This window comes from Dysidea avara, chromosome 2, assembly GCF_963678975.1.
Source record: "Dysidea avara chromosome 2, odDysAvar1.4, whole genome shotgun sequence".
Taxonomy (NCBI): Eukaryota; Metazoa; Porifera; class Demospongiae; order Dictyoceratida; family Dysideidae; genus Dysidea; species Dysidea avara.
The window spans coordinates 22,235,379-22,258,133 of NC_089273.1; the positions used below are offsets into that span (position 1 = coordinate 22,235,379).

Below are 22,755 nucleotides of genomic sequence, written 5' to 3' on the forward strand. Positions count from 1 at the left end.
GAAACGATTTGTAGGTGCGGGTGATGTTTTGTATGTGCGCATGCGTACACATTGGTTGCCAAGGGGCAAGGCAGACACAAGCGCGAACAAAACAAAACTTCATGAGCGAGCTGAAGGTGACGTTATTTCGCTGGCTGGTGTACAGCAATTCACTGTCGTGTTTAGAAGAACAATGTGACGTAGAGAGTGGAAGTGGTGACCTTCACCAACGAGTCTACCGACTAGTGTTACCACTGGACGTGGCTGAGCTGCTGGACTACAGCGGTAAGTTAGTATGTTGTCAGTGTAGGTGTGTTGTGTTAGTAACATTAGTACTAAAGGGTGGGTAAAGAACTCTTTAAGTTTCTTCTGAACATTTCAAGGTCAAAAGTTGTCAGTAGAATGTCTAGCACAGAGCCACATAGGATAGTTGACAAAAGTATGGTGGTACAGTATATGTACCTGAAGGATATTTCAGGTGCACTCCATGTTTGGCTATCTACCTATGTTTGTCCGTATGCATCCAAGTGAGTAAACTGATAAAAGTAGCGAATTAATAATTATCACCGTACATAAAAAAACACGTTATTTAAGGAAACGCGCATTCTTTATTCCTCCACATAGAAAAACTTACTTATTGCTTACTTATTCCTGAGAAGAATTATTCATCATATCTTAGCATGGACATCTAAGTTTCATTCCTATATTATTTTCTGTTACAAACTTACAAAGTGCTTCATCCGCACAATTGTGTAGCGTTTTATTGGAATATGTTTGGCACCATGTTTGATTGTGCAACCATATCACGTGATATAATAGATCACCAGATGCAGATTTTAATACTATCTCTATTGAAACTTACTGTTTTTCTACAGAAAATGACTTATGAAGCATTTTCAAAAGGTGTGAAACTTTTCCTGTGATTTTTCAGTGCTATACAATAGTTCAGTGTTGCTTTACAAGGCAGGTTAATTGCTAGGGCTGTGCTTCTAGTGTCATTTTAATTGTTTATGGAGTTAAACAGTGGTAGTTGTGTGTGCTTACTGATGTTGGGTTGAACTGTAGGCCCTAAAGTCTTAACGGAAGTCAATAAAAATGCACTAGTGTGTCAGTAGGATTATGTGGTGTATGCTATAAAACACACTGGAGCATTCATGGTATCGAAGGGTTAAGTCAGTGCTAAACATAAACTTTGCTCTGGGGTGGTTTCTTCTTGGTGAGGTGTGGCAACTCTACAGACCTTTACTTTGGCTTTACCAGATGTTTATCAACTAAAGAACAATGTTGCAGGCCTCCCAGGCTACCAGAGGTGGTGTATCTGTTTGAGTTGAAAGGAGTGCATGCCGTACTTATGTGGACAAACATGGAGGGCAGTCTCGAGGGTTTTCTATGTGAGGCACTACGATAGACTGACTATAAAACTATTAAGTAGATACTGTAGTAGTTTAAGTGGTTTGTTTAGCGCTTCATAGCAACATATATATGTTAACTTATAATATCTGAATAGCCAATTTGCTTAGCAAGCAATTTGCTATTTTATTAACTGCAAAAATACTTAATTGCATGGTACATGTAAATGTTAATTCCCATTTGTGACTATCTCAGCAAAAGTCCAACCTGCACACAAGCATGCGTATTGAGAAAAAACAAAATTTAAGAATAATTCGTAAAATTATGCATGCTGCAAGGAAAAAATGCACAAGTTTTTATCAAGCCAGTACTCAAAGAAGGAAGACTCAAATCGATTAAAAGTATACAGCATCTTATTTGCCTGCTTATTGAGAGCTTGAAAATATTTGTTTTGTTTCTGTAGCCCCAATGGTATGCATGTCATGTGCGCTTGTTTATGATGCGGTAAACGTAAACAAGATCGTCATCATTTCTTCTACTAAACTGCCTTCATAGCCATATGCACAAGTGACTATAGGGCTAGCACTATACTTTGGGTGATGTGCTAATCCATGGTGAATATTTTAAGCCAAATTGAATGTTGTAGACTAATGCAAACAGAAGCTATGGTTACGAATGTAAGAACCTGTAGTTTATTTTCAGTATAGTCGCTGTACAAATCGATTGTCTTGCTCTTCCTACTGTCCAGCGCTATAATTACAAAACTACTTACCACAGAAGGCTGAAAATTTGGTGATATATTCCTTGGACACTGTAGATAATGCTGAGAAAAAGAAGAAAAAAAAGGAAAATTATGTTGGTTATTAAAAATAGCATATGATACCATCAACTTGTTTGGAGACACATTATCTGCAACATAGTAGCTCCTATAAATTTATCACTCATTCTATATAGACGGATTGCATGTGAATTTGCAAAATGTATGCAGCAGTATGATGTAAAAACTGTAAAATCTTCTAAAGTGCTTTTTACCCGTTGCATGTCAGACATTTATAAAAATGGTAGAAGCTTGCTAGATTAGTCATTTTATAAACTAGGATACTTAAAGTTGGTAAACCAAGTAGCCATGGTGACCAAGTAAGAGTGTTCATCCCATTACATTTAGTGCATTGAAGTACATGTATTTCATCCAAGTCTTACTTGCCAAAAAATACTTATTTGTCCAATTTGTCCACAACAAATTATTTCACCATGTGATATTCAGTGATCTTTCCCATTAGAAGGTGTGGTCAATAAGTTACATGGTCACAAGTACATCCTAGCCAACAAAAACCTGCCACCTAATCTACACAAGCAAACCAAATTTCAAACAATGCTGCAATTTTGCATGATACAAAGAAAATATACACAAGCTAGTTTTAATGAAGTTAGAATCAAGTCCCAATCCAACTAAACCAATTATATACCATCTTATTTGCCTGCTCACGGAGGGTTTGAATATCATTTGGTTTCAGTAGCTCCAATGGTATGTATGCGTGACATGTCCATTTGTTTATAATGACGTAGACATAAACAAAATTATTGTGTTATGTAAAACTATGCCGTGATTGGCTTGCCAATTCATGATGAACTTTTATGCCAAATCCCAACACTGTAGAACAATGCATACAGAAGTTATGGCTACAAATTTAATTTTATTTCCAGCGAAGTTGCTGTACCTACTGTCTAGAACTATAAACTAGTCAGGTGTTTTACTGAGGTGGTCACATATTATAGAGTATTTGTTTTATTATCCAGTTGAGTTGGGAGATGCCATTCTTCATCATCCCAGCAAGGCATGGTCATTGTTCCAGGAGGTGGTATACACTAGTGTAGTTGTGTTACAATGGCTACCTAGTCTGTCTGCACCTTCCCAACTGTTACTAGTCTTGAGATTATCTCAATTTCCACAATTACCAGGGTGAGTGTATGTAGATATGTATGTATTTATGTATATACTGTAAGTACATGTGTGTGTGTAGTGTTGTGTTGTGTTTGTTTGTTTGTTGGTTTGTTTGTGTGTGTGTGTGTGTGTGTGTGTGTGTGTGTGTGTGTGTGTGTGTGTGTGTTGTGTTGTGTGTGTAGTATTGTGTGTGTGTGTGTAGTGTTGTGTGTGTGTGTAGTATTGTGTGTGTGTGTAGTGTTGTTTGTTTGTGTGCGTGTGCGTGCGTGCGTGTGTGTGTGTGTAGTTTTGTGTGTGTGCGCGCGCGTGTGTGTATTGTCTATACAGTACATGTACATACTAATTCAACAGGTAATTATAATTGCAATTGTTTTGACCTTTTGGGAGATTTTGGAAGGGGAATTCAAACTATTGATTTTGTTATATAAGGTATCACATTAACTTTGATTATTTTGCATCAACGTACTTTCCTCATAGTACCTTCATTTCTCATCCAAACATCTTCTTGTATAGTATAACTGGTTCCATTTTTGAGTAGTGTCGTGCGGTTTCATTATTTCATATTTAGATGGTATATGATATTGCTATGGTATAACTATGATATTGGTATACCTTGGCTCAATGTATAACAATAATTCTACGTAGATATAGACTAGACAATATCTTCTAAACGTTTTCCTTATATATACACAGAATTGTATGTGCAAGTAGATTATTTATAGTACCTAATATCCATTCATACGTATGTACTAGTGTTGTTTTAGTACAGCAAATTCATTTTAGTTTAGTTCTAGTTCTTGTACCCATAGTCCACCATAGTTTTAGTTAGTTCTAGTTCTAGTACCCCAATTCCACCACAGTTTTAGTTAGTATTAGTTCTGGTACCCCATATTTTTGTAATTTAGTTAGTATTAATTTCATTATAGTTAATGTTAGTTTTAGTGTTAGATATCTTCACCTATACTAACCTTGGTAGCACCCCCTAGACTTCCAGAAACTTTAGATTTGGTGTTTTGATAGATTTTTCAATTTTATTTCCCATTTTATATCAATGAGGCAAACTGTACCGAGAATCCAATTCTTCAATTATTACACGGAATTTGCTGTTATCTACTAAATTCAGTGGTACTTTGTTAGCACCTACAAAGATTGCAAGATGAAATGTATAATAGCCTTATGTTTATTGTTATTAGGGTTGTACAATTTAGATCCTAAACTACGTATTGGCAAGAAGGACTGTTTCAAATGGCTAGAAGAACCTCTCCCTTTGTCTTCTCAATTTCAGCTGCTTCAAAATGTTTATAAGCATCAGTATGGCATGTCTTCAAATGCTTCTTCAAGTTTATAGAATATTGTCCTTTAAATTCTTTATATACCACAAATTAAACCATCAGTACTTTTCACAGTACACACACTTTTGTCCTTGATCTTATCATGCCTGAAGTGGTTCCACACTCCACTTGACTTAGGCCTTCCACCTGGTTCAGCACAACATCCACTTGCCATTGTGCACAAATGAACAGAAGCTCTATATAGAATGCTTAAATAACCTAAATCAGCAGAATTAATGCTGAATAACAATGTTTTATAGTTGCATTTGCAGGCATCACCATCTTCAAAGAAAAGTGTTAAGTGGTTTATATAGTGCACAATACCTTTTTATGTAGGATTGCTTGAGAAACCTTTCAGTTAGTTCTAGTTCTTGAGCTAAAAGTTTTAATGGTTTTGGTTTAGTTCTAGTTTTTGAATCAAAAATTGAAAGAATTTTAGTTTAGTTTTAGTTTTAGAACTAAAATAGACCACAATTTTAGTTTAGTTCTAGTGTACTAGAACTAGAATTAAATTGCTGTACTAAAACTAGATTTAGTTCTAGTTCCTTAGAACTAAAACAACACTAGTATGTACTTTAAGAACATTCTGAGGCAATATACAGCTGTATTGTCCATGGTGTTGTGGTGGTCAAAAATTAGACAGTATCAAAAGCAAATATCACGGTTCAACTGATATACTGGTCAGCACTACTTTTGTGTGAGCTAGCTATGTCAACAATGTAGCCTTATACTATTGCTTTGTACTGTATAAACTGTTGTTAACATTGCAAGATATGTACCTGTGTCATTTCTTCAAACAACTGCTCCTGTTTTGCTCTAATGTTCTCTTATTCTTTCTGGTAAATGGCAAGATAAAGACTTATCACAATTAAAAGTATTGACTATATTTGTAAAGCAAGTTGTGTGCTCCAGAGTATGTTTATTTTGTGTATAACTTTCTTGAGTGCTGGTACTATATTACTCATCTCAAGAGTTCATTGTAGCAAAGTTCTGACAACTATTTGAGCTGCTATTAGAGGGAGTAGATCTGTGTAGCTACACTTATTAAACAATCACATGGGATCATGTCAGCACTAGCAACAATCCACTGCAGTTTTACTATAGAAAACAAGACATGGCATTTAGCCACGCCCCTTAATCTATTGCGCAGCACAGTAGCGAGTGAGAGATACTTTAACAGAGTGGTTTAGCCATGTGTGTATATCATATGTAGCTATAATGGTTAAACTATTTGTTGAGAATTTTATATGTTTCAGTCATGTCCCCTCTTTGAGGGCATCTGCAACACAGAGAATATAAATCTAGGCCTTCAAGGTAATCTTCAGATGGTATATAGTTGAGCCATGCAGTCCTTGTAGACACTTGTTACGCATCTCTGAACTTTTTCAATAGTGTCGATATGACATCTCTACACAATATTCTATATCAACTGAAGTAAGGCTGAGAACTTGTAGAGTTGTAATTCCCTCAGAATTCATTGTGATTGAATATCACACGTTGATATGCTAGTCAACCTCTAGAATTGTGTTGGTATCTTTTCTATCCCTGCACTGTTTGTACATGCCCTATTGGTAGGTTGTCCTGTTGGTAATTGTACTTGGTTGTATGTGCTCCAGGCCTAGATAAGCCATTGCTATATAATTTTTAAAAATGAAGTTTTCAAAATGGTGAACAAGATAATTCATGAGTGATAATAACTTTGTGGGGGAAATCCCTACTATGGCTTCGATGAAGATTTTGTGGCATATGTCAATGTAGGGATTTCCACAAATAGCTGTTACACTATTGTATTGTACAGCGAAATGTGCCTGTCTGTAAAACTAAAGCAGACAGTGTGATCTAAAAGTGATTTAATTAGACATTATTTATTTATGAATTCTTATCAACAATTGAATGCATGTTAGGTATGTGATAAGGTCAACTAGTGATATTCCAGCAGTCAACAGTGAACCACATTTCATATCTCTCACTGGAATAGTAACCAGTGTTACTACACCATCACAATACACGTAAGAATACATTCTATATTGTGACTAACATTATATTTATTGATGTTTAGTACACTTACCCACCACCCCTTAATTTACCTATGCAATATTGGCTTATTGTTGATCTAGACAAAGTGCAAGTTTCCGATGTCCCCAGGAGGATTGTTTGGGTGATGGTGACTTTATCAGACTACATGTGGCTGGTGCCAGTGAAGCATCTACCATCAGAAGTGATCTCTATTGTGCAGTGTGTGGTCACAAGTTGAAAGAGAATATGAAATACCGCAGTCTAGGAGGTGTGTTGATAAGTACAAAAGGTTGATAATAATCACCTGACAAATTTCAGATAAGTTAGTCATCAATATGATACTGGTATCTTCACTACACATCAATTCATCAACATCACCACATAGACACCAGGCAATATCTGTTGTGCTCAGAGGTATGTGTGTAAGGAAATGTGTTAGTACAGTACATGCTGGACAGATTACCGTAAATGTTGAAAGTTTGACCACGGGGTGGATATATAAAATTTGGAGAATTGAAGAAATTTGCCTAACTGCAATTATCTACAGTAGTGCATATTATATAGTTATACAACGGCCACGAGTGCTCTGCCTGATATAAACGCACGAGCCTGAGGGCCGTTGCCCGAAGGCAAGTGCGTTTATACAGGCAGAGCACGAGTGCACGTTGTATAACTGTTATGTACCACTCACCTAATAGGTGGGGAGAGTCTCACAAGACAGCTGTAACACTTATAAACGCCAGGTTTCTAACATCGATTGTGGGTAACCAAGCCGGACGTTGCGATGACGTTCCCCCTGCAGTACTGCAGCCACCTGAGATATTGAAAGCTAGTACGCTATGGGTTATATCACTAACCTGCATTCGCTGTTCGACTCTCATCATGTAGTGCTCAGCATGCCAGCGTGATCACTCAATCGCCATATAGACTAAGCGCCAGACTAATCGCCATAGTGATTCTCTCGAGCAAAAAAAAGTAGCTAAATAGACGTTTTAAGTAAACAAAACCTAACTACTAAACGATGCTAGTCTAATTCTTACTATTCACACTGGCTAAACTCGAATCAGGTGGAATGACAAAACTGGTTACCACAATCGAACATAAAGGTTAGTATTATTTAGAATATATTTGTTTTATTGAGTCATTGTCGAAGTGGGCTACAGTTTAATCTGGGCTAAGATGGCACCAGACTAGTAAGGTGTATAAGTACGTTTGTATATATATGCAGACTAGAGTTGTGGCCACCCGTGTTGGATTTTTCGATCGCCATTGGCTGCTTGTAAACATTATACGTATTGGTGACGTTATGGCCCACAATCGACCTTTACATGTCAGGCTATAAAAGAATTCGAGTGATTTGTGAAGTGTCTTTCCACCTATTAGGTGAGGTGTCGTAGTGGTCTTCGCCACCGGTACTTGTGCTATGCTGCACAAAACCGCAGCCAGTGCAATATCTGTATATTGCACTGCGGTCGGTGCATTATAACTTATAATGCACTCGTTGTGGTCTAAACAACCGCAACCAGTGTGTTATAAGTTATAATGCACTCGCTGCGGTCTGCAGCAGTGCAATATACAAATTATAGCACTGGCGGTGCCTTTGAACTGCCCACGCAGAGTGGTACATTGTCCAATATTGCTGATTCGCCAAATTTTTTAAGTCACACCAAATTTTTGTTGTTGTGGTATATGGGTCTAACTCCTCACAGCCCATGTGTTTTATGAGTGATTTTAGAGTGACTAGTGTACTATTTAATGTATAAATTAAGGGTCACCTGTGTTGTTGTAGTTTAGAGTGAGTACATAGTATGTCTACCAAGTTTCATGGTCCATGAGATCGTCTCGCTGGCCATGCTGCAGTCCATGTATCAGTAAACAGCAGTTGTTGATCACCTGTAGATTGACCAGAGTTTTGAATCCTTATAGCATTGTTTCTACTGGCATATTATCATAGATAATATAAGTAGGGACTCGCAACAGTAACGTCATTTTCGTAGTTTTATGTATGGGCAATCCTCATTACAGGTTTGACTTGGTGTGCCATATCTCACTAACTCTACTTTGTTTCTTCTTGAATTTACCTTGACAGTTTCCTATTTACTATTAGATTAAGTGAGTGATATCAAATCATGACAGTTTGCAGCCAGTTTGTCAGAACTTCTTCGCTATGGTTACTCAGGCGTGGCACCAACAATTTTTGTGGTGCTAGTACTTAGGATTGTGACAAGGTATGAGGATTTTTTAAGCCTCATCTAAGTCCCCAATGACTGAAGATTGGTATGAAGGTTATATTTTGTGAAGTGAGGCTGATTCTGAACCCGTAACCACACTCAAAGTCCCTACCTGTAACGGGGATTGCCCATAGTGACATCACCGTTGTAAACCCCTACTTGTACTATATTATCTATGGTATTATCATACAGTATGTATAGCATTGTTGATCTGGATGATCCACTGACCTGGATAACAATCCAGGTCAGACCTAGATTTCACCTGGTAGATTAATTCAAACCACAGTGTGTACCAAGAACTATGGGTAGTCTCACTCACACAGGTCTGGCATGTGAGACTATGTTTTTGACTTTCAATCAATAGCATGTTAAGTAAACAGGTGGGTAGCTGTATGACTAAACAGGTAAGTTTTATAATTAACAATGAGTCAGTGGGTGTGGTTCTATGTATAGTTACAAACAGCAAAATGTTTTTCAATAAGTGGGTGTGGCTTCTTGCAAATTTCAACACACTGTACTGGTAAATTTGTAGCATCGCTCCGCATATGCATGCAAACAATATTACACATTCCCAGTATTAAAGTGGGAGTGGCTCATGAAAGCACATGGGCTACCGCTACACTAGAGTATGTCTCATATACAGTGCTCCCTTGAATATCCAAACCAAACACTTGATTATCCAACCGGTAGAAGTGACTGCTCTATTAGAGTATTTGAATATGGCTCTGTATATAAATGAATGGGCTTTAATTATCCGAACTTTTTGATTTTCTGAATATGTCTTGGTCCCAAGGGGGTTGGATAATTGCGTGTAATGACAATTGATTAGTAGGCATGGTATACAGCAACGGACATGGGTTTGTGCATACTTATAGGCTGAAATACATCCACCTACTGATATGTGGGACAATCCTTAATGTATGCCTGTAATGTTGATATGTGACACAAAGCTGGGGCTAGACTACGCATTACTACACTTCCACATCATTATACATTCATTTTGCACGTGATCTATTCTGAGTGAAACTCAGATAATCTGTAATGTGGGTCAGGCCTGGTTGACCCAATCCACTGATATATAGGCTTCAATTAATGTGAACATAATCACTTATCTCACACTATCAGGATTGAATTGACAAACAGGTGTTCAGATAAGGTATACCTGTAATCAATTTTGTACATAGTACAGCTGTATGTATTTTTAGTACCACATGTATAAACACATTATGATATTCCATATATACTATATTATACTATATTGTGTTGACAGATGAGCTGATGAAGGATGTGTTACTAGGAGGAATGTATAGTGTTATTGGTATACCTGTGTACGAACTATGTGGAACATCAGCTAGTATCAATGTCTCCATTGAGGTATATAAAACATGTTCTAGTTTACATAGTCTGTAGTTGTTCTCTATACAGGCCAACAACATTACTACAGTTGGGATCACAGCTAATGTCCCGTGTGTTCTATCATCTACTGTCAGGGAAATATATGATGGTATGTGGTGAACTGTTGTGATCTTCTCATTGTGTACTACCGTCTGTGTAGCTTGTTCCTACTCCCCTTGGGCTTTTGCTGCTACTATGGCATACAGCTTTGCAGGTATATATGTACTGTACCATGTTTGTGTACATGTGACTGTCTCTGTAAAACCTGCCTGCCTGCCTAGTTAACACAACTTCCAATTTCTCAGTATTATCTACAGTAGTGTTGTACTGATTCCCACTTTTTAGGCAAAACCAATATCTGATGTATTTTACCCTATTTTACTGATAGTTAACTGATACCCAATTGTAGGTCTCCACAAGTTACACTTGTGCATACTCCACTATAAGTACAGTGGAACCTCGATTATCCGAACATGGATTAACCGAATTCTCGATTATCCGAACACCAAATCGACTGCTCAATTAGAGTATTTTGTCAAAAATTGTATGCTTTATTAGAGTAGTTGAGCAAAGCTCAGTATATAAATATATGGATGTTCGATCTTACGTACTTTCGATTATCTGAACACCCTTTCCCCCAATTAGTTCGGATAATCGAAGTTCCACTCTACAGCCAGTAGAGCCAATGCTGTGATGTTGTACACTTACCTCAACTCAAAGTTGCTAGTCAGACAAGTGGGCTAGGGCTCCAACCATCACTGTTTATTATTGTGGTTACCACAAAACATAAACAAATTACTTAAGTACATACCAGAGCCTTTGACACCAGCCCTACCAGTGGTACTGCAGCTGCTCAAGCTGAATAGACTAATAATCTGCTGGCCACAGCCCATTACAACTGATTTCTGAATATGATAAAAACAGCTAATTATTGCCTTCTTCAGATTACCAATCTAATGATCAGTACAACACTAATCTACAGTGTCCAAGGGATTGGTTACCAAAATTTCAGCCTATTGTGGTGAGTAGTTTTGGAATTATAGCAATAGACAGTAGGAGGAGCAAGATAATTGATATAATTATGTAGTGACTATAAGGCAATTAAATTTGCACCCATAACTTCCATTTACATTGGTCTACAGAGTTGGGATTTGGCTTAAGATGTTTATCATGAATTTGCAAATCAATCGAAGTATAGTTTTATTTTGTTCACTTGTAAGGATGCACTGATTTTCCTGCAATATTTTGGAAAATTATGTTGGTAAAAGTAAAGAGCAAAGTCCTGACAAAAATAGGTGGAAAATTGGAAAAAATGGGTACCAAGGAATGGAAACTTAGTACAGTTTGTATGAAAAAATTGAGATACTCTAATAGAACAGTCATGCATAGTGTTAAAACAACATTATGCTCATAGGAATGGTGACTAAAGATTGAGATACTGTAATAGAGCAGACGCTATGGAAGAAAATATTCTAATAGAACAATCACACTTGTAACCTGAGATACTGCAATTAATTTTTATTGATGCTCAGCAAAATGCCATATAGCAGATTTTTACTGCACCTATAATTTATCACGAAGCTTAAAAGCACAACACAAATTTACAGGGCAAGAAGATACAAATATTGAAAACATGCAAGATAAAATAAGCGCGAATTTAATTACTGCAGCTAGCCACAGTTTACAAAAATAAAGTCTTCGTGGTAAAAATCCGCTACCGTATATATATATATATGGTAGAGAAATTTCGAGCAAAATATTGAACATAATAGGTAAGAAAAAGAGTTTCTGAAAAGAAAAATATGTAGGCTCATCCTTATTCACTTGTATGAAGGTAGTTACAGGTGTATATAAGAAATGGTAACAATCTTGTTTATATCTATTGCATTGTAAACAAGCACATGTGACATACTTACTATTGGGGCTGCTGAAACAAAAGAAACTCTCCAGAGCAGTTTAATAGGTGATATATATGTGTGTAGGTCTAATGGTTTTCAGCATGCATATTTCATATTTTCATTAATTTTTAATTTTTGTTCTCACAATGCATGTGTGTGTGTGAGCCTACATAACACCTATAGGACCAGTTGTCCTACAGACTTGTGCTTTAAAGCCTAAATAGAAAATATAAATAGGTGGGTGTTTGCTGAGATGGCCACACATGTGTCAGTCTTATATACTTTCACAAAGAAAAGCTAGTGTTTGATACTGTTGGTTGTAAGTTCCTAAATGATAACTGATGTATATGTTTATCAGCTTCTATAGTGACTAGTCAAAATTAATTACAGTATGTAGCAGTACACTCTTCATTCTTAGAAATGAAACATACATTTGCTGTACGAGAACTACTGTACAACATGTAACTACAACTTTATTATTGTGTATATTTCTATACGAATATTTTAACACTGCTACATATTTTCCATGTCCAGCACAAGTAACTCCTAGAGGAACATATCATCAACTGAAACTAGCTATGCTACTTAGTCTGGTGTGTTGTGGAGCAGAGGATTTGTTCTCTCTTTCCAGTGACCTCAATACTACCCTCAGTATAAACTGGTCTCCATCTCAATTGTTAGTGGATTGTATAGTAATGTGTTGGGATTGTACAGTGGTTCATTCATTATCCAAACTCATTGGACTCAAAAAAGACCTTGATTATCGAAAAATTTTGTTAAATGAAGCACACTCTTTTAATACAGAGCCTTGTTCAATTACTCCAATAGAATGCACACTTAGTCAAAACACTCTAATAGAACAGTCATTTCTTTTGTTTGGATAACAAGAATGTCTGGTGAATCAATGGTCAGATAATTGAGGGACCATTGTACAAATAATTTTCATGTTGTATAGAATAGCACACACATTTATCTTGACACCTTTTTGTGATGCATGGATTAATTTACTATGTGGTTTCGGTGTTGACCATTTAGAGTATTTTGTCAACAAACTTGTGTATTGTTTTTTTTCATATACACAGGTTAGTACCCATACTACATGCATACATTACACAGTTTCTCTAAATCTAATACTGTATGTTTGGATGTCATGTACATGCTTTCGCGTGCATATGTGTGTACTGTGTGTGTGCGTGTGCGTGTGTGTGTGCATGCATGTAGCAAGTGTGTATGTATGCTACATGTAATAGTTATACCATGGCTGCGAGGGATTTTGCTGATATATACACCCTCCCCTGATGGTGAAGTTGGTCTTCAGCTACCTCTTCTGTGTCTATAGCTAAACAAGTCAGTTTATTACTTCCATATAATCATTAAACATAGAGATGATGATGAAATAATGGCAATAGTGACAAAATATAAGATATAGCAATACAGGCAAGGATAAAATTTACAATAAGTGACCAGTTTACCTCATTCAGTACAGTGCAGTTATAGAAAACTCAAACAAAATACTCTACTTGAGCAGTCATGTAATTTGTTTTCCATAGTATTAACTTGTTATTCCATAGTGTTAACTTGTTACTGATTGGTGAAGATGATGTCATTATATCAAGACTACTTCACTATGGTAGCCAGTTTGCTCATCGTAGTGTGTTACACTCTCATCAAACTGACCTCACCGGTTGTGTCCACAAGGAGGATAAACACTACTCTATTGATGGTAAATTATACTTAAGTAATGGTCACCTTTTACATAACCGTATAGTAAAAAAACTTTGGCAAATTTGGCGAATAGCATTACAATTGCAGAAGTTTTATCTGCCATTTAATTTTGCAATCACATGAGCCGATTAGCCATGTTGAAAGGATGAGTATCAAAGTATTGTGACAGGTATCATGGGTATTTCCAAGTATTCCCTTTGATTGTCGTGAGGTTCATTGTTTCACAAGAGCTCACGAAAATCCAAACATTGCTCTTGACATTGCAATAACCAGCAAATGATGCTTACACTTGTACAGTAGCTACCACTCGAATGCAACGTTGCTATGTGCAAGTGTAAATGTACAAATAGATACCCTGAAGCTTCTTTTGAAAATAGTACCAAAGCTTCGAAGCTTTGTTATGTCAACAATTATTGCATGGTCATTAGGGTACATTGAGGTACAGGCTCCTGCACTTTGATGTAGCTCCAGTATGCCCATTGTTTAAACCATAACTATATACACCAAAAAATACGTGAATTACAGCTTCAAAAAGGAGTGACAATACTTGTGCAACTAGTTTAACTTTTTAGTATCGATGGTAGTGAAGCTTTGGTAGCATTGGAATTTATGAAACCAAACAAAGCTTCGGACTATTTGTCTCAGCCTAATATGTATAAATTCATGAAAACAACAAGGAGAAAATGTCCTAATGGCCTGGCAGACTCCTGTAAGCGTTCAAGTGTATATCGGAGTTTGAGACTGCCCAGGTCCAAATCATGGACTTTTCTACTTTATTCATGTATTTAATATAACATCTATAAACAGGCCGTAGGACCAGGTGTCTGCTGTAATGTCATATATAATAAATAAAAATAATAATTTTATTACATGTAATAATATTGTGACTGAATCTGCAAGAACCCCTTATTCATCACTCATTTATTGCTTACTCTTTGTGTGGAACTGTCAAATCATTCTATAACTAATATGAATGCAGTTTATGTAAATATGTAATTTTTATTTCTCTTCATGATCAGGTGAATCCATTGTTGGATAAGTTACTTATTACAGGTCCTTCCTATGACCACTGTGAGACAAAAGATGTGAGAAAAATATGCTGCATACTCAAATAAAACATTCACATATTCTCTCTCCTTGGGAGCACTGACATGAAGATTTTTCAACTACTCTTGCTTTGTGGAATATGGTAATATGTACCAAGGTTTTTGTCGATAGCAACTCTTTCATTACAAAAAGTTTACAAATTTTATATATATATATATATATAATTAATTTAGAATATTTCATTCCAATGTATTTAATGAATTCTATATACATACTGTGAAATTGAGCTTGCATGAACATGTGGGATCCTTGCAGATCAGATCACAAGTGTTAAACATGTTATTTTAAATTTCTCAGCTCATATGTACATTCATATGGTCAATTTCATCATATTTTGCATACCACATTATAATAGCTGGGAGCTTGTTATTGGCCAGTAATGGAGTATGTGTCATCAGAGACATCAACCTGTACAAGAAGGATATCAAGGAAACTGTACAAAGAGGTAAGAATTACATATTTGTTAAATCTCATAATTGAGTTCTACATTTGAAGTGCTATATTGCTAACATGGATAGCTGTTTAAGACCCTCAATTTTTGTTACCCAATAGTCCATCCTTTTGTTTGTCTGAAATTAAAGTGATGGTTCAGTTAAATTCTTTCAGTGAAGGTAAAAGTTTTATTTAGAGTAAATGTTTGTTTGATTGGAGTTCGGATTGGTATTGATCGGTATCGGTTATTAAACTATTCCAATACCGATTAATAACCAATTACACCGATCGTCATAATCATCTATACTATGCTAGCCAAACTTAGGGTATTGCAGGCTGGAAATCACATTGAACATTATTCTGGCGTAAAAGGTGGATAAACATATTTTTCAGAATGTGGAACAGTTTACCAGCATCAGTGGTTTCAGCAGAATCTTCCAATCAATTTAAGAACAATCTTTTTTAAATTAATTAATTAGTTTGTACATCATGCTCATTGAGTTCTGTACGTTAGTTCGTAACTGCAACTTATTACATTGCATAAATACTTGGAATCACTAAAATCTACAGTAAGTTAAAATATATCCAAATGCATAAGGACTTTTAGTCATTTGTATAGTATTCTTGTCCACTACTCCACTACTAGTACTGGTTAACAAATACTGTACTATAGCTGTATAGCAAAACAAAACTCTTCTTGAACAGTATTTCTACATAAAGCACAGTTGACTGTCACACTCCAAAGGTCTTATATTAACAAATAACACTCTTCTGAGATCACATTGTGACATTGTGTACAACCAGAGCTATCAGTTTATCATTGCCATGATTCTGTAACATTGTGTGAAATTATGTTCATAATTACAGTGTACAGATTAAAAAATGTGTCTAGAGTATCAACTTCTAATAACACATTTGATTGTATTTCTATAGTACTGGAGAGTAGACAAGTCAGTGTTAGTGGTGGTAGGAGGGAACAAGCTACTACAGGTGGTATCAATTACACCACTCCCCTCACCTGTACTATTTGGACTGCTTGTAATGGATATAATAAGGTGTGTAGTGGTGTACAGTATATATGTATTGTATTGGTTGATATGTATGTCTCACTATATATATAGTAGAGCTATCTATATTGTATATCATACATACTATACATTGTTGTGTACAGGAGATCAGCAGGACATTCACAGAGTAAGCTACTAGCCCCACAATACTAACTACTGACCTGCTCATTACAGTTGGTTTACACTAGTAGTGGACAACAATAATTCTTCATCAGAATGTGATGAGTTTGTTAGTGATCAGATGGTAATAGATATCATAACACATCACATCACTGGTCAACATCAGGATGATTTAGTATTGTCTCGTAATGACTTTGAACAGGTATGCACTGTATGGATGTGTTTTGTATGGATACTTGACTTCTATAAGGTGTTATTGTATTGTTTACTGTTTTTACAGTTGTTGGCTACATCATCACATATTGATGTGTCATTATCACCTGCTGCTCAGCAGTTAATTCAGTCATTCTATCTTGCTAGTAGAAGAGCCCGTAGTGGTAGTGACAGTGATATCCCAACCACTGCCTTTACCAGCTTGTAAGTTTGGTGTATATATCTGTAGCTATTGTTTGCATACCCTGTGTACAATGATTCTTTGCTACATATTTTATAGTATGCTATGCAAAGGAAGTTTCTGTAATCAGATGACTGCTTAGCTAACTACAGTGGGGCCTCCATTATCTGAACACCTCTGTGCTAATGAACAAGTTTTTGGATAAGTCTCATTCATTTATCTATGTTCATCTACTCCAATCAAAAACTTTGTAGATGTACCATGTATTATAATTGTAATCTATTATGCTGGTCTCCTGGATGCATCAGATACTGTCTGTCTGTCCAGTAAATCAGAATGAAAAATAAAAATCAATATACAGTATATAGTTGTAAAAATACTGTAATAGAAGAGTTGTGCATCTTGTTCAAGGTCCAGATAATTGAAGACCTACTGTATTTTAAAGTGATCAACTTGAAAGTTTCCTTCAAGTCAAAAGTGAATCAAACTCCTTGATAGAGTAAGAGGCCATAATTATTAAGACACATTGGTAGTTCAGTTTCTCAACACCCGTGTACCTATTCCTTCACAAAAGTGTTGATACATATATGAATTCATATTTGTAATTGATTTGAATACGTCATTCTGTTCAGTTACTTCAAGGAACATTTGTTACGTCTAATACACAACACACAACTAGTTGTCAAATGCTTAGAAAGTTTGAGGATCCACTTAATTTGTTCTTAGTGTATTATGTATGTGATGATGCTGTTAGTATTTCTGATCAGATTTGTATTTTATTTCACTCTAATTGTATAATTAGGCTGTATAAATGTAATGTGAAGAGTTTGTATGTGTCAGATAATTTAAATTGTAAATTCAAAGCCATTGATGGCTAAATTCTTTCTATGTACTTCTAACCATATTGCATCAATACACTAATACCTTAACCTACACAGAACTACAGTATGTATTAATTGGAATAGTTGCTACAAACTAAGAAGCTTGGCTATGTTGCTTCTGACACAATACAGACTATCTCAAAGATGTTTTACCAGAGAAGGATGTATCAACCCTTCTTTACCTGAAATTGAAAATAACTGTTCTATGTATTTTGAATACAGCTGTATGTTCTATTAGAGTATTTCAGTATATAAAATCAGTTGTCACTTATCTAAACACTTTTACCATTGCTGAGACACATTGGGGTTCGGATAACTGAGGGTCTACTGTACCTCGATTTTTTCACCAAAATTATTGTTCAGAACAATACTACAAGGGTTGCTATTGTGTGAGAAATAGGGCAGGGAGATAATTTAGGTAAAAGATAATCTAGATACCTAAATCACCTATTGTAAATTAGATAATGATTTTCATTATCGAGATAATCCGGAATCTAGTGCATATCAACCACAGTCAGATGAAAAACCTTTGGAAAGGTATTGAACTAAATGAGGAACAGGTAAAATTTCTGACTTGACAAGGACTTTATGTCAACAAATATGTAAAGCTGTGCTTACAATATTACATTATTATCGAGATAATATCGATTATCAAGATAAAATGGTTGTCACTTATCGAGATACAGGTTTTACTATTATCGCATAATCCTAGTGAGAAACTATTACTTAACTATGGTAATAGGTCTAAAATTTGTCCTGTTTTATAATAGATTCCAGATTCTAGAAACCTGAAGTTTTAATTTCTCAATCTTCCAAATGGTGTGTAAACCCAAAGGGTTCCCACCTCCCCAGTATACCCCTGACTATTCTATATACATAGTTTACTCCATTTTATGGCTGGTTTCTTCACACTTAATTATTTTAGTGCTGTGCATATCAGCATTGAAACCATGGTCGGGTCATCCAGGTCAACCTGGTCACATTTTCTCCGGGTCATCCGGGTCCGACCCGGTTTACAAATTATCCGGGTCTGACCAGGATTGGATCACGTGAGAAACGAAATTGTTCGTTTGACAACGTGGAAACTTATAAATGCTATCGTGTAGCTCTTTCATGAGCCACGCCCACTTATTGTGTTACAAACATATACTCAGCCACGCCCATTTAGTAGTAAGTGCAGTCAGTAGCACGAAACTGTGTCCGTTGGCTGTCTGCAAGCTTATGTGGAGCCATGCCCACTAATTGATTATTGTAAGAGTTGTATATAGTCAAGTCTTGCAGCAGGATAAGTATTTTTGTGAGCCACACCCACTTCAATATATCGGGAAATTGTAATACTGGATATGCACGAAGCCACACCCAATTGCTGTCTGTAAACTCGCAGTAGCTACGTGGAACCAAAACCCACTGACTGATTTTAAATTATAAACTTACCAACTTAGTTATCACATAACTACTCGTTTACTCAACATGAATCGAACGCTCAAAACGTAGTCTTGCTCGCTTGAGACTACCCGAAACATAGCTCTTATCGCATGCCTCAGCTTTAATTAATCTGGGTCAAATCCAGGTCTGACCCGGATTGCTATTCGGGTCAGTGGGTCGTCCAGGTCAGCAGTAGTGACCCGGTTTCAATGTTGGTGCATATACTCGTGTCCACCCTGCCTCATCTGGTATATAACAGTCAGAGATCATCTATCTCACTACAGTATAACAATGTCTTCTTTGAAATATAATTGCTTTCAACTTGAAGAATAATTCAGCTTACATAATCAACTACACTGTAAGAAATGCTTTACAAAATTATGTAACATTTGCCTACTAGGATGTGGCTATCTTACAAATGGGACTCCTAGCTGTGAGTGCCCATTTTAGCACCAACATATCTTGCTATAAAATACGCAATTAAATTTTATTTTCTTCCATGATTTGTAATATAAATCACTCTGCTGCCATATAGTGATTACAGCTGTTTATGAGTTAATTAATTTATTATTGCTTTTGTATGCGTGATTATCTGTATTTCAATTGTTTCATTACCAGGTGTTTGCTAGCCATAGCTCATGCTAGACTGAGCCTACGCAGTGAGGTATGTTTAATTGTTGACAATGTAGATTGGAATAATTGTTAATTCAGTATCAACACTAGTTGCTACTATATAATTTCACAGTTAACAACTCCTGTGTTTTTATTTAGCCTGTTGATTAGTACGTAAAGCAGCAGTAGAAAATGTATACAGTGCAACCTGTTATATAATCAGGAAATTGAGAATAAGCACACCTGCATAATCTAAACACTTCGTGATGGTCCCAAAATATTGTTTAGCATGTAAATTGACCTAAAAATCAGGACACCTTGTTAATTGGGATACTTCTGGTTCCTTAAGGTGTCCTTAGTATGCAGGTTCACTGTATGTAGGTTACTTGCTGAATACTATTGTATCCAAAAAATTTGGCCATTGCCATATATATGCAAATCATTTCTTATGGATAGCATGTGACTAAGTTTTGTGTTTATGTTGCATACCAACACAGAGGTTCAAGTTAACTACCTTGTTGTCTGTCATATGTGTCACCACTGAGTGAAAATCTATATTTACTTGAGCTTTTTGAAACTCTGTAGAAATGGCTACTAAGAAGATATATCATAGACACACTGGCATAACTTACGTTTGCTTTATGGTACAGAAATAAAACAAAATTACATATATTCCCATGAAGAAACAGATAAAAGATAGGTTTTGATTAAAATGTACATAAATTATTTTAAATGTGTAATGTTCACTAACTGTATTTCAATATGGTCTCTTTCAAAATTATGCAGACTACAGTAGTTGAGTGTTTGCTCGGTCACATATAGTATGATACTTGCTGAATTTTGTCTATAATTAAATGTGTATGTACATGTATACAGGCTGTTGAGGAAGATGCAGTATTAGCAATATCACTCTATGAGGAGTCCCTCACTAGTAGAAGTGGTATGTATATCATGTGGTACTGGTTACTGATAAGTGTACATCACTGACTTCAGGTTATTCTGTACTGAACATTGTTCCCATTCCTCACTTCAGAGATAGTAACACTGGAGCTTACATTGGACAACAGGTTTGTTGTGTACATTCAACATGACATGAGGGTGTGTATACATTGTGTGAGTGTGAGTAGTGTTTAGCACAATACGTGCGTCATACCCATATGTGTACTGTATGTAAACGTGTTCATCTTTGTAATGTGTAATGTAACTATATTCATCTCTCAGTCTTTTGTAATCTACTGATCTACTGGCCTGATCCCATATACGTACGTAGTTACCAGCATAATATCAGAATTGAACACCAAGTTTTGAATAAATACTAGGTCTCAAATGAACACCTACATTGTATGTAGTGTAGTCATATTTTTCTGTAAATTCTTGAAGGATGAAGTAAAGACTGTTACATAGGTTTCCTTTTATGCTTAAATCTGTGAAATATACTGAGGTATGAAGTTGATTCTAAGAAATATACACACAAATGCTGAACACACAAATATGGTAGCCAGTCTCATATAGTTGCTGGAGTCTATATTGCCTCAAATACACTTTTTATCGATTTCAGTCTACAAACACAAATATGGTAGCCAGTCTCATATAGTTGCTGGTGTCTATATTGCCTCAAATACACTTTTTATCGATTTCAGTCTACAAACCTTTACTAATTCATGCTCCATGGCTTGCCTGACCTCACATCTTGTGCTCGCTGAAATACCCTCGGTGTTTACAGTGGGAACTCTCTGTACTAACTCACAGCTTCTACGCCATTGTCTAAAACACTTAGACACTCGTAATAAGTGTCTTCAAGGATTTAAAAACCTGAGGTGACATCAATAATTACCGAGGCACAAGACACCTATTATGAGTGTCTAACTATTACATACTATACCTTTAAAAATATTTGTCTTTTGAATTATTTAAGTATTTCTATCCACAGTATGATGATAACATGACTCAACTACATCAACAAATCATTAAATTCAGTAAACTCCATCAATATGCTGGAGTATATATGAATGAGGAATAATAATATTATAGTATTGTACTGTACAATGTATGTGTGAGTTGTGTATGTGTATCTAGCAAATAGATTTTACTGTAAGGTGAATGTGAAATAATCAGCCATAACGACATTATCAGCACTAGTATTTATTTCATTATTATCATACAGTACACTATTACAGTACATAATGGGTTTGGGATTTTCTGATCAAATTTCACCCAAAAACCAGCTTCACAATACCTAAGGTGGACACAGCTTTATTGGCTAGGTATAACCAAGCCCAAAAGTGCCTTCAGTACACTTCCAATAGATTGTTATGAAATTTAAAAAAAAATATTGCCTGACTGCCTGCCTGATTCCTTCAGACAAGCATAACTAGATAGCGGATAAGACTACGAGCTGGATGTTTTACTGTTCAATGTTACTTTGTCCTGAGATGTGCCTTTTGCATACTGCACAGTTGTACAATGCACACATTATGGACTTACCTTTGTCCTGCTTTGTGTCTTTTCTTTTTGCTAACAGCCCAAGATGTTGATTGGCGGTAGCACAGTGCATGGCTTCTTCACTGTTACTATATAGCATTGTTTGTTATGTAAAATTTCAGTTGCATAATGTTTGCACAGCTCTTGTGCAACTATATATTTGTGAGAACTTGCCCAGGCTTTCCTCAATTATCCACCAAGATTCTTAAATGTGACTATCTGAGATGGAGTTTAGAAGTAGCATAACATCATCTTGTTGTGTATGTATGTATAAAGTATTATAAATACTAACAGAGCACTCTAGGGTGTCTGAGTATCTTGACTGCTAGCTTGTTATACATGTTTGGTTTTTGTATTAGGTTGCAATTT

At 36.0% G+C, this 22,755-nt stretch overlaps 1 protein-coding gene across 2 annotated transcripts; it reads left to right on the forward strand.

Moving 5' to 3' along the window:
• The first annotated feature begins 13 nt into the window (after positions 1–13).
• LOC136246868 (minichromosome maintenance domain-containing protein 2-like) lies at positions 14–22,033 on the forward strand. 2 transcript variants are annotated; one of them, XM_066038472.1, is made up of 20 exons: positions 14–116; positions 166–264; positions 3,127–3,289; positions 6,507–6,611; positions 6,720–6,886; positions 6,937–7,032; positions 10,120–10,223; positions 10,260–10,353; positions 10,405–10,458; positions 12,677–12,818; positions 13,714–13,865; positions 15,330–15,419; positions 16,340–16,461; positions 16,578–16,600; positions 16,648–16,795; positions 16,874–17,010; positions 19,912–19,957; positions 20,782–20,845; positions 20,899–20,972; positions 21,836–22,033. In XM_066038472.1, exons 1-20 carry the CDS (start codon positions 41–43, stop codon positions 21,923–21,925), a joined length of 2,046 nt encoding a protein of 681 aa, XP_065894544.1. In that variant the 5' UTR covers positions 14–40; the 3' UTR covers positions 21,926–22,033. The 2 variants fall into 2 exon arrangements, with proteins under 2 accessions (XP_065894544.1, XP_065894545.1); XM_066038473.1 differs by having other exon boundaries at positions 10,275–10,353.
• The last annotated feature ends 722 nt before the right edge of the window (positions 22,034–22,755 follow it).